Raw genomic sequence first — 14,551 nt, 5'->3', positions numbered from 1 at the left:
CCACATAAGCGTTTAGAGAGTAAATTACATCAATTTTAAACAGTTCACGAGGGTAATTGGACACCCGTGAAATTGGAGTGTGTAGTTGGGATTTCAGGTATAGTTTATGGGGACTTTAGACCATTTTCTCTATGTTTTTAATAAAATAAGGGATAATGCACAAGTACCCCTCAAACTATGCTCGAAATCTCAGAGACACACTTATACTATACTAAGGTCTTATTACCTCCCCTGAACTTATTTTATTAATAATTTTCTAACCCTTTTCGGCCTACGTGACACTATCTTGTGGGCCCAATACTGGTTGACTTTTTTTTTCAAGCTAGTGCCACGTAGGCCGAAAAGGGATAGAAAATTACTTATAACATAAGTTCAGGGGTAATAGGACCTTAATATAGTATAAGTATGTGTCTGAGATTTCAGATATAATTTGAAGCAGTACTTATGCATTTTCCTAAAAATAATATAATCAGATTCTATCGATGAAATTTTATGATAATATATCTTAGATGCTTTATTTGTAAAATTTGAAATTCTGACAATGAAAATAACTAACAATAATGAAGAAATAATCTAAAGAGGCTGGAGATTCAAATTTTTCGGATCTTTGACTCATTTATCTGTAAATTCGTACCACACTTAAATCATTTTTATGATATTAATTTTTAGATCTTAAAGTTGCCATATTTCGATAATTTTACCTTTTTCTTAATTATATATTATTCATTATTACATATGATTTATAATATTAGCTAGCAATGTATATTATTTAAAAAATTATGATACGATAATAGTTTGTATTGAATGACTATATAAGAAAAGAATATAAATTATTATAGGGTGAATATACGAAAGTAGATTTATTTTTGTTAATAAGAAAATGAACGAAACAAATAAATATAATATTAAAAAAAAGCATATAAGGAGAATATATTTTTTTCGTGCAAAATTTGGTATAATGTGTTGGAGTTAGTATTAAAATAATCTTCTTTTTGGGGTAAGATTTGGTATAGTGTATTGAAGTCGATTTACACTAAAATAGTGTTGATCTTATGAATCATGATGATTAAACTTATGGCTAATTTTAAAGCATAGACTAGCTCAAAATCAAGAAAATTTTAGTCTAAACCACGAGACTTGGACTAAAAAACATATAAACTTCATATATAAACATCTAGAAGCATATAAAACTTAAACAGTAGCGAAAAAACTAAAATTATCTTTTTTTTTTCTATGATAGCGAATCGGAGCTACGTGCAATAAAACTTTTCCATCACCCAAAATGACAGTTAAATATTTCAATTCATATTCACTATTATTCATTTTATAAATTAATTGTTTTCACTATTGTACTCTATAAAATCTGATCTTCAAAAGAAATCTTAACAAACAAATACACAATAAAAGATAGAGAAGAAAAATAGAAAATAGTTTTAAACCTCAACAAATTTTATCTAGGAAAGTTAATAAAGCATTCCTTTGAAATATATAGGGAAATTCAGGTAAAAAAATTTGAATTTTTAATTTTTGGATTAATTCGTATTGAAATATTGGCTCCAATTTCAAGCTCAAAAATTTGAAAGTCATCAATTGCATATAAATTCATAATGTATTTAATTTGAAATTTAGTCTTACGAAGTAGAGAATATGAAAATATATACTTTTTAAATTTCACTTTGCAAAATTTGATATGAAGTAGTTTTTGATTTAGACTTTGAACAAGTATATTTATTATAGTTATTGAAAATTTGACCTTTAAGAGAATATTAAATAAATGTACCCATGGTAAAAACGAGTACGGAACCTAAAGGGTACAAAATATTAATAAAAATTCCAAAACGGTATATAAAATTTTATACTAACCAAAACGGCAAAATCGCTGCATCAACAGCGATTTACTTCACCGGAAAAAGCAAAATCGCTGCAGAGGCAGCGATTTTGCAAAATGTGAATTTTTTTTTTTAAAAAAATGAAATCGCTACCTAGGCAGCGATTTTTAAAAAAAAAATTTTTTTTTTTAAAAAATGTGGAAGTCGCTGCCCAGGCAGCGACTTGTATAATTTTTTTTTATTTTAAATTTTTAATTTTTTTTTCTTAAAATAAATGTGGAAACAATGTGGAAATTTTTTTTAAAAAAAATTCTTTTTAAAGCAGCAATTTTATAAGATAAAAAAAAAGTTATAATATTTTTTTTTATAAAATTGCTACTTTAAATTTTATTTTTTTAAAATAATTATTTGTGGAAATCGCAGCGATTTTCATATTTTTAAAAAAAATTATAAATTCGCTGAGCGATTTACATATTTTTTAAAAAAAATTATAAATCGCTGCGTAGGCAGCGATTTAAAAAATTTATAATTTTTTTTAAAATATGAAAATCGCTGCGATTTTCCAAAAATATTAACCAATTTATAAATTTATAAATTTTTTAAATCGCTGCCTACGCAGCGATTTATAATTTTTTTTAAAAAAAATATGTAAATCGCTGCGATTTTCCACAAATAATTTTTTAAAAAAAATAAAATTTAAAGTAGCGATTTTATAAAAAAAAATATTATAACTTTTTTTTATCTNTAGTCGAAACAGAGGGAGTAACATATTATTTTGCTTCTTGATTCAACTTTAATCCTCTTTATTTGTCATTAATATGATAGTTGTTGTTTGACCATTCTAATGAGAGTTTTTTCATTTAAAAAATTCTTCTTCTTATGAGATCACATAGGAAAAAAAGCTCATTTTGATTTACTTTTTTGTTAGTTTTTTATTTCTAATTTTAAATTAGAAGAGTTTTTCGAATTCTGATAAAGAATACATGCCTTAAGCTTTAAAATATTATCTATATATTCATAATTCAGTATTTTTCATAAAATTTTCAACCGATAACAAAGCCTTCTAGGAGTTAAAGAAAGTCATGTCAGGTAATTGAGTCTGAAAATCTTTTGAAACAATTTATGTGAAGCTGATTATTGGAATTTTTGGGCTTTCCAGTCCCAATTTGGTTCTTATTAGTCGAGTCCGGAGCCTAAAGGGTAAAAAATGTTAACAAAAATTTCAAAATGGTATATGAAATTTCTTTTTAACCAAAAGGGCAAAATCGCTGGCGAAGTAGCGATTTTGTCCACTGAAAAAAGCAAAATCGCTGCTATAGCAGCGATTTGTTAAATTTGCTTTTTTTAAAAAAAAAAAAAAAATTATAACAAAATCGCTCCCTCGGGAGCGATTTTCAAAATAAAAATCCTTTTTTTAATATTTCTTTTATATGTCGCTGCAACGGCAGCGACTTGTGTATAATTTTTTTTGCTTTTTTTTTATAAAAAAATTTTAAATCAATTTTTTTTTAAATCAAATAGCTGCCAAGGCAATGATTTTTAATTAAATTTTTTTATTTTTTTTAAAAAATTAAATCGCTGCCAACGCACCGATTTTAAATCAATTTTTTTTTAGTGATTTAATTTTTAAAAATTAAAAAAGAAATAATTAAAAATCGCAGCAATTTAATTTTAAAAAAATATTTTTTTTATTTAAACTTTTTTAAAATAAAAGAAGCAAAAAAATAAAATAAAAAAATAAAATTTAAGGTTATGTCGCTGCATAAGCAGCGACTTACTTAAAAGGTTATAGAAAAATTTTTGAAAATTGAAAATCGCTCCCTCGGGAGCGATTTTGTTTTTATTTTATTTTTTTAAAAAAAAATCAAATTTAACAAAATCGCTGCTATAGTAGCGATTTTGCTTTTTTCGATGGACAAAATCGCTATTTTGGTTAAAAAGAAATTTCATATACCGTTTTAAAATTTTTGTTAACATTTTTTACCCTTTAGGCTTCGGATTCCTTATTAGTCATACGTGGGTTGTTAATTTCTAGTCCAAAATAGTTAATAACTTACTCGCATCAACTATTACGCCAATCAAATTATATATATTTTAATTACCATGATTAAGTGATATACATTTTAATTTTAATTAACAAAATTGGTTTTATTAGCTACGAGTAGAAGTGGAGCTAGGTGCGGGTTTATGATTCAAATGAACTCGACAGTTTTTTCGTAAATCTATATTTATATTAAAAAATTAAATAAATAAATAATAAATATTTGGACCCCTTTTTTTTAACAAAGAAAACTTAAAAACGCCAAAGCTTTGTCTCTAATTAGAGAACGTTCTAGTTGCTTTTAGAAGTTAATGCAAAAGGTCATTAGCCATTTAGCCTTTCTTTAAGCTTTAAACATTTTTTTTACAAATAAAATAATAGTTTCACTTTTTCTGTTCTAATCAATTTGCTGGCATACTAATACATGCATAAAACAATAGGCATTATGTAATATGGTTTGGTGGTACCCCCCTAAAAAGACAAAGTGGACAAGTAACAATGTCCATTGATTTCTTTCTCTATTAATTCTCTTATAAAAACATTCAACTTTATTTTATAAAAAAAAAAACAACATAGATTTAGAATATTTTAATTTATACTGTTAGCTCTTATTGACCTGCCCACTGAATCATTTGGATCAATTGGTTATAAGTTTTCTCAATGAAATCTCTATTCTTTATTTATTATTGTCCACCTTTTTAATAGTATATATATATATATGTGTGTGTCTTTGGCAGGGCAGCCATTTGATGCATGCAGAATAATCTTGCTAAATCTAGAATTCAAAGTGAGTCAAAAAAAGTGAAAGTATAGCATGCCGGCTTAAAGTTTATAATACTACCTTCCATTTTTAATAGTCATAAATTTATTTTCTAAATTTAAATTATATAAACTTTTACTAATATTTTATGATATACTTTTTATCATATTAATATGCTAACTATTGTAATTTTATAGTATTATGTATAGTTTCGAATATCTAAATTTTTTATTTAAAATATTAAATTAATGAAATCTTATTTAATTTTAAAAATCAATTAAATTAACTTTTGAAAAGGCACAAACAAAAATGAACGAAGGAAGTAACTGATATTTTAATTTCCCAACCTCATAGAAGTTTATTGAATTTAGAGAACATAGAGCGTGCAACCAATAAATTCAGCGATCAACAATTTTCCAAAGGACCATAACGTTGTTACTGTACACTTATAGAAGGATAGGAGGATTGTCTAAGCCTTATAGAGAGTCCACCCATCTTATTAATCATCGATGTGAGACTATGTGAAATTAGCTTAACTCATACCCCAAAAGCTAGCTTAAAGAAAGGAGGATTGTCCAAGCCTTATATGGACTCCACCCATCTCATTAACCACCGATGTGGGAATTTTGTCATTCTTTAACAGGATAGTCAATTGATATCATTTTGCGAGAAAATTATAAGTAAATGAAAATTCTTTATCCTGAAAATCCATTAAGACGAAAGAATTTTACGAACTTTGGTACAATGCATTACAACTTATTATACTCAAAACCGAAAAAACAAATGAAGAAATAAAAATTGTTACAAGTGATGAATTAAGTAATTAAATCAACTAATAATAATAATAATAATAATAATACTAGCTTAGATTAACCAATAATAATTAATTAATTAATGGTTCATGCCAGGGCTAGGTCCAGAATTTTTGACTCCTCCAAGAGTTGAAACATCTCTATATTTGTGTCCTTCCCCCCTCGAACTTGGTCCTCCTGTTTTAATTGCTTCGAAATATAATCCATCAACGTTAACAACGTTGAGAGGACGAGCTTCGATGTTAATGAAAAGTGAAGAGCTTAATAAGACATTGACCGCGATCAACACTACAAAAATATTGAGACCTCTTGTCATTTTTGATGAAAATTTGCTCAAATTTGGAGGTAATAATATGATATTACTGTACGTAGTTCTTATAATATTTGTGTAGCTGTGTGTGAAAATATGGTGCATCCTTGCTCTATATTTATAGTAAGTACGTTCATGTTTTATTATTAATAAAAGGTGTTCGATCAAGAAAATATTAAATTCTTTGATGAAGTAACTTCTAGGAAATTTAACTATAGGACTCTCCCATTCTTTGGTCCAACTTTGGTTCTAATTAGTCAAGAATTATTAATTAAATGCTCATTTCTGTTTATCTTTACCTGTTCACTGTATAAATTATAGTTGTTTTTTACTTTGAATAATTAAGAGATAATTTATTAGTTTGTGTATATTTTACCTTTGGCATCAAATATTATTCAATATCTGATATATTTTTTAAGGAATTAAATTTAATATATTCAAAGATAATATATTGATATTAGCTCTACTATTTATTACTTTCTTAATAAATAAATTACAAAAAAACAACTATGGTTGAACAGAGAAACTAACGTTGAATTTTCATTTAGAAAAAATACTTTAAATAAATGTGTACATATTTTTTTCTTTTTATCTTTTTGCCTGCGTACGTAATAGCCTACGTCAACCATTAACATGCAATATGGTCTTTCATTTTAATTTTGGGGGCAATTTGTATTGTAAACTCTTGTTGACCTGCCCATTAGATCCTCATTAAGAAATTTTGATACATAAATTACTACTAAATATTAATGGAATTTTATTGTTATCTTTTATTTTGTTGGTATGACAAAATTTGCCATAAAAGACATGGGCTCGTCGAAAACTATTAGTCTATAAATTTGGGAGGTTTAATGTATACATGGTATCAAAAATGATTTTTAATGATAATTAATTAATAACAATATTTAATTGTTGTTAAATATGTTTTATGGGTAATTAATCTTTTCTTTGTAAATGTCATTATAAACGTCACTAAAGTCCATAGTAACATTGGATCGAATGACAATTAACTAATACGGGAATACTCTTCGTTAATGTGCATTATTGCTAAAAATTATTTTTATCACAGTGTAATGACATTTTGATTGGCCGTATACAGTTCATCTAAATTGTGCTGATTTAAGCTCAATATATTTCTCATAATAACACATGAGAAAATTTATCAAAATATTTTATTTTATATGATTTAGCCATAATAAAAGAGATGAGTTAATTTCGTAGTTAAAAAAATTATAAGAAAAAAAGACTTATTTATAAGAGTTTGTAGGTTGAGTTATTATAATCCATTTGTTAGCCATTTTGACTCCTGTCATCTCGGCTAAAGTTTTTTTTTTTACTTTATTAATTCAACTCATTTAATTCGTCTAAATTTAATTCTATAAATATTATTTATTTTTATTTAATGCAAACAATAAATAACATCTTGTAATTCTTCATAACTAATCTATGTAAACATTTCTAAATCATAATGTCTTATGCATAGATATAGAATGAGAGATTTACTTCTTTATAAATATAATAGTTCACATTTATTTAAGTGACAATTTGTTAAACTTCATATGCATTATTATGAAAACCTTAGTTACTTTACATTATGAAAAATGTCATTAAAATAAGAGTAATACTACATTCCATTTACTCTCTCTTTTATCAATTTCAATGTTGACTTAAATAATCTTTCTTCCTATTATATATTTTTAGGCAATTATTTTTGTATAAGACCAAATTTCTAATTATGAATATATGTATTAGGAAGAGTTATGAAAACCTTTAAGAATGACCGATCTTAACAATTTGCACCAGAATCAAGTTGAAATTGCTTTCGAAACAATGACTTCATATTTGAAAAAGTCAAAGATTAAAATTATTCAATTAAGTCAAAAAGGTTAAGTGGTTATTGTTCAATTTACACACGTGATCAACCAGAAACAAAGTTTGATTTCCCAACCTCTTAATGAATTCCAGGAATAGTTTATATCAAGTTAATGTAATTTTTATTATTACGTAATTTAATAAAGTAAAATAAAGTATAAAATTTACATAACATATATATATATTGATTTGGTGTAAATACCTAGTGCGAATAAATTTTACCCATTTTATACTCCTTGTTTTCCAACATGTCTTGAGCAGGGGCAAAGCTATAAGCATTATTACTCCCTCCATTTACGTTTTAATTCTCGAAATGTGATAGCTCACAAGTAAAAGCAAAAAATGCGATAAATAAAAATAAATAGAGCAAATATTGATCATCAATTCGATATAATTCAATAACCTTAATTAAACAATTATATTCGTATTAAAAATAATTAACATTATCTTTGAAGGTCCAGAATATATAAACTTAAATTCTGCATTTTATAAACAATAAGTTTGATTTTTAAAAAATAAATTACTCCAAGTTGGTTCTTCTACGGACTACAAGCACAAGTACCTTCTGAATTATGACTGAAATTATAGAGACACATCTTATTTGAACTAAGGTCCTATTTAAACTCATCTTTTTAAAAAAATTTATACACCTGTTGGCTTAAGTGGCACGCTCCGTGACTACTAGTTGAGGCACATAAGAGAGGTTTAATACCACATAAATAAAAAAGGTATACAAAATTACAAAAAAAAGAGGTTCGAGGGTAATAAAACCTTAATTTAGTTGATGTGTGTATTTGAGATTCCGATTATATTCTAAAGGGTACTCGTCCCTCATTCCCTACCCAAAATGTTACCCCCTCTGTCCTAATTTATGTGACTTGATTCTTTTTTAGTTAGTTTCAAAGAAAATAACATATTTTTATATTACGTAATAATTTTATTTTAAAACATTCATTTTATCCTTAATGAAATAATTCATAATCACATGAATTTCTATTATTCAGTTTGAACCATAAATTATAGTCACGCAAATTTCTGTTATTCAGTTTCTAACTATCTCACTTAAAATGGGCCGAAAAATGTACTAATGTGGCACAAAAATCAAGAAGGTTGCTCGAACCAATCAAAGACAAACCGAAAGATGCCCAAAAAATATTTATTGGGCCTTGCTGACTTTTGTAGGCCCAGAGAAACACAGTTATTTGTAGTTGCAGTCCAAGAAAATCTTGTGATATGTGCTATTTCTCATCTCCAAAAATATTTCAATATTTTAGTTGAAGTCCAAATATGTAAATACTGATTTATTTGGAGATTTTATATAAGCTATTTTGCCTTATTACTTCCTCTCTCTGTCGCAATTTCTCTTTTTTTAGTTGATTAAAAAAATTAATATATTTTTATATTAAAAAATAATATAATTTTAAAATATCAAATTTTTTCATAATGAAATGATACATAGTTACACAAATTTTTATCATTCATTTAAATCACAAATTTATAAAAAATTTCTTTCTTAAACTTATACTGAATGAAAGTAGCTCACGTAAAATGAAACAAAGAAAATATTATTTCCATTTTGGAAATCTGTGGAAAATTCACTAGACATAACTTTACTATATTAATCTCAACTTTTAGCTATCTTTCTAAAATGTCCATAAATCTTGTCGAATTGACAGATCTTATGTCGGACCAAGTATCATTTTGCATGAAAATGACATTTGATCCAATGTAGGCTTGAGCTTTCCATATGAATTTTTTCTCTCAGAGATTCTATGTTGTACAAGTGCAGAATAATCGCATTTCAATATAAATATTGAATATTAGTCGAAAGGCAAAACAAAAACAAAGATACTTACTTTGTACAAATTGTTCAAAAGTTTGTCACAATAGCAAAACTTGTATTCCCTTTGTTTTTAATTACTTGTTCAAATTTTTTTTAGTTATTTTTAATTATTTATTTATTTTGACAAATCAAAAAAGGACAAATTTATTTTACTTATTATATCCTCAATTAATTACTTTTAAAAATGTAAAATTTATTGAAAATTTTGATTTTTTAATTCCTTCTATTCATAATTAGTAGAAGTGGAATAATAAATTCAATACTATATTAATTATTATTTTCTTAATATATGCATTAATTTAAAAATAAAAAAATAATTATAAATCGATAGAATATGTGTAGTTTAAATTATTCACAAATTATGTCAATAAAACTTAATCAATATTTGCACCAACTTTATGAAAGGGATAAACTTTATTCACCGACTCTCAAATTGTAGGATAATATAAAGGTGAAATATTCTTGATTCTAGCAAAACGCCAAATGATACCTATATTCCAATTTCACCATAATTTATATAATTTAATAAAGAGAAAAATGATAAATATATAGTAAACTATCGTAAATTGATAGTAGATATTCTTTATTATTATTTTGGGATATTAATATTTATGTCGTTTAAAAATTAAATAGTATATGCCTCACTCCAATGAAAACTAAATAAAAATATGTGTCATAATTTTATTTATCAATTTAACATCAAATTGATAAATAAAATTACGATCGAATCTATGGAAGCATTGGTTTATACATTCCTCTTAGTCTCGACTCTAGGGATAATTTTTTTCGCTATCTTTTTTCGAGAACCGCCTACAATTCGAACTAAAAAGAACTAAAAGGGTGAAATAATTTTTTTTTTCATTATCTCAGTTGAAGTACTGAGCCTCCCGATATTGGGAGGCTCAGTACTTCAACTAGTCTCCATGATAAATAAAATTACGACACTTATATTTATATTAATATAACATATATATTTTAATTTTTAGATAATAAAATATCAATATCTCTAAATTTCTCTAAATTGTGACGGAGGTATCTATATATCAATTACTATAATTCAAGTGTATATTTCTTTTTCCCTTTAAAAAAATCCTCATCAATACAACCGAAGAGCCAACACACATCACTTTTTTCGTCATTTTCCTATCTTTTTACCAAAGCCATTAATTACTGCCAGAAAGCGTGGCCACCTCTTTGTTCTTATCTGTTTGTTTTTTTCTCATATTTCACACTAATCCTAAAACAAAGATTAACGCTAATTAACATAGTAATTAGAATCACAACTTAAATTAATCAGTCCTCAATTTACATTAACTGGAAAAAAAAAATTAAAAGCGTACATATGTTACATAACAGATATATAGATCTAAAGCATAAATGATTCAAAATACTGTAAAAACCCAAACCATAAGCGGAAAAATTAGGATAATATAATGTTAAAATTAAGAAATTGAATATATAATTATATCAATTAAGTTTATTTATTAGCTTTGAAATTCATCTTCTCGTAATACCGAATTGATAGCAGCGATAGCGAGAGATTAACTTCGTCTTTTCCCCATCGGGTGTTTGCAGCTGCGTATTTCAACGGCCGAGTAGGCGCCGGAGGAAGGCAAGGCCAGGCGGAAGCCGGTGGATTCGAAGAAGACGCCGATGGAGGCGGCGACGGCGACGGCTTTGAGAGTGGCCAGAGGTAGAGTGAGTAGAGACGCCGGAAGCCGCCGAGAGCGAGGACGACGGCTCGGAGCTGTTGCTGTTGGTTACAGCTGTGTCTTGTGCAGATCAGCTCCCATAGCCGCTCATCTAACGCCGTTTGATTCCACTGTTTGCTAACGCACGCCGCCGTAGCTAACGTGCGCCCGTCAACGTGTTTCAGTACTTCGTACAGTAGATTCTCATTCAACAACACCGCCTCCGTATCCGCATCCGGCGACTCTATAACCTGCTTCATCTTTTTCAAATCGCCGGAGACTTTAGCTGCACAGTTAGCTTCAAATTGCCTCTTCATCGGTAACTTCCTCTCTTCCTCCAACTCTAACATCTCCTTCTTCATCTTCTTCACATGATCGCCGCCGGTGAAATTGGCCCAATCGGTTTCTCCGGCTTCGAATTGCCGCTTCATCGGTAGATCTAAATTTGTGAAAATTGAAGGATAGAGGAAGTCTTTTTATTCGGTGGAATAGGGGGGTAGGTGGGGGGTGGGGGTGGGTGTTAAATGTTAATAGTGGGATTAAAGGGAAGCACATGGGATGGGGGTTGTAGAAATGATTATCGAAAAAGACAAAAGAAAAGTAATGAATTTGGGTTTTTGGGTGGGCCGTGAGAAAATGACATATTTATCCTTGTGATTAGTGGTGTGTCCCAACTTTGTCCTTGTCTTTTTTATAAAACAAACCCCTTTTGTCTCATTTTAAAATAGCACTATTTAACACTACTTTTAATATAAAATTTGTTAGGTTTAGATTAAAAGAACGAAATGAATACCTTTGAATCGTTTCAATCAAATAAATATACTAAGGATCATAACAAACACATTTTATTATATTTTAATTAAGTAAAATATATTATAAACCAAAATATAACATTTTTTTATTTGTCTAACACAAAAAAGTAAATAAAAAAAATTCACTTATTTTTGAAGGAAAACATTTTAGTGCCTTGGTACTTTCATATACCAAACACATCTATTATTTAAACTTCAAAGAACATAATAATAGTAGTGATTAAAAGAAGATAGAATCAAGCCAATAAGATGAAGAGAGGGTAGTAATGTTGCTTATTCAAGAAAAAAGAATATCTTAGGAAATTGCCTCAGAAAATGACATCTTAATTAACACTCAATATGTTTTTGTCTATTCCCAAATCATTTTATATTAACTTTATTTATCTGCAAATTGTGACACAGCAGAAAGTATTGGGCCACCCATTATGGGCTTTAGATGGACCTAAGTTATAAACTCTGGATTGATCCATTAATTCACAGTCAAGCTCAATCTTTAACTGGGGATAAGTACCCAAAAATATTTGAAAAAAACTGAAGACATCCTTTACTATCATATATTATTATTGACATAATATATAAATATGATATTTAAATTGACGTCAGTTGATAATTTTGTCTTTTAACTTTAAGTTTGCACAAATAGACACTTAAACTTTTATAAAATTGAACAAATAGACACATTCGTCTTACATGACATAATACACTTAGGACACCACGTATGTCACATAATTGTTATGTAAGGTGTGAATCACACTAGATACATGTATTTGCATGCAATTAGATTGATTCACTTGTATCTGGGAGATCAGATACATGTGAGAGTGACGAGTGAGATTTGCTATGTTCTCTATACATGCTAATACACTTGGTTACAATTTATATAGATCAAATTATACCTAAATTTTACTCATGTATCCAAAATACATGTATCTAGAATCACCAAAATTTGATAAGATACGTAATATTGCAAACTAGAATGTATCTAAATAATTAACTTCTAAACTATAGTGAAATTTATGTAAATTCTCCAAAAATTCATTTATTTCAATCTATTTTACTTGTCATAATTTGACACAAAATTTAAGAAAAAAAAATTTATTGAATATTATAATTTTAAACTAAAAATATGTTCAATGTACTAAAATATTCTTCAAAATCTTTCAACTGAATTGTTACTGCCTGTTAATTGTGTGAAACACATCGTTGGTCTTTTTTTATTTTTTTTTCTTTTTCTTTACTTGCAAACTATCTAGTTCTAGAAATACGATTTTTCTTAAAGCATCAATTTTTTAAAATAATAAATTAAATTTCTCCTTGGAAACCACTTACCAGTCTAAGGAATTTATACAATATTTTCCTATGCACACTAAAAACAACATTCTATGGTTTACCATAAACACGTTTTTAACAAGAAAAATGTGATATATGTTGAAGATTAACGAATATAATTCAATTGCAAAATGAATCATCAATTTGAAAATGAAATTACTTCAATAAAAAAGAAGACGTGTAGTGTAAAATGGATTTGCAATTAATCTTGTGATCAATCCAAAAGTAAGTATAAAATGAATATGAAGTAAAAGGAACAAGTTAAAGCAACTCGAGGAATAATCCATTTTTTAAGACGAAAAAAAATACAATAAATCAAAATGAAATAAAATGATGTAATTAATGGCCACTTCCGCTATGACTCGGGCCAGAATATGCTTGATTTGTCATGGCATTATCAATGGACGAAGACGAAGATGAAGATGAAGATATTGATTTATTCTGATTCTGAGTAAACAATTTTGAGTTACTCACATTGAATATTTGTTGTTGTTGATCAACATTAACCTTTGGTGACGCAAAGAGACGATAATGATGGTGTTCTTTAAGTTTCCTTGATCCTTGTACTTGAACTGATTGAAAGGAGGATATAATTAAAACGAAAAGAAATACTAGGATTATAAAATGTTGCTTCATGATTTTACTTTGTTGTTTTTGAAATGTTCAAACTAAATGTAACATGTTATTCTACGAAGAGAAGTCATGATGTTTTTTATAGGGAAAAAAAAATAGGTCATATTCACCAATTTGGTCGTGTGATCAGGCACTTTGACTTCCATGCAAATTTGTCGGAATTGTCTCAAACAAATAGAAGAATGAACTATATCATTATTTTATTTTATTTTGCAAATAATCTATTATCCTCATTATTTTAGTTTAGATTGTTAAATACTTGTCATAACAAATTGTGACACATCCAATATAAATGCTATAATTTTGATATTGATATGCTTTTTACGAGTACTAAAAGTTAGAAGCGACTAATTGGAAATAATTTTTGGGAGGAGGGGAGTGGGATTCACCTAACGTAAATATAATCCATCAAGAGTTCTGGTGAAACGAATATAAATAGTAGGGTTTTAATTAGTTTGAGCTTACGAATTGGAAAATTACCTAGTAGAAAACATTTTATTTTTTAATAGGTTCTATATGACAGAAATGTTGATTAACGAGACTATTCAGATAATTGATTATGACTTGTACATAAAAAATATTTGATTTTTACATATATATTAATAAAATAAATCTTTGA

The 14,551-nt window shown here is 27.3% G+C and overlaps 1 protein-coding gene across 1 annotated transcript; it reads right to left on the bottom strand.

The window, feature by feature from the left end:
• Nucleotides 1-10,732: 10,732 nt before the first annotated feature.
• On the bottom strand, nucleotides 10,733-11,787 carry LOC107015670 (F-box protein GID2). The gene has a single exon (XM_015216001.1). The coding sequence runs from the start codon at nucleotides 11,587-11,589 to the stop codon at nucleotides 10,945-10,947; it is 645 nt and encodes a 214-aa protein (XP_015071487.1). The 5' UTR covers nucleotides 11,590-11,787; the 3' UTR covers nucleotides 10,733-10,944.
• Nucleotides 11,788-14,551: the final 2,764 nt, after the last annotated feature.

This window comes from Solanum pennellii, chromosome 4, assembly GCF_001406875.1.
Source record: "Solanum pennellii chromosome 4, SPENNV200".
Taxonomy (NCBI): Eukaryota; Viridiplantae; Streptophyta; class Magnoliopsida; order Solanales; family Solanaceae; genus Solanum; species Solanum pennellii.
This window is presented reverse-complemented; position numbering and strand designations above follow the sequence as displayed.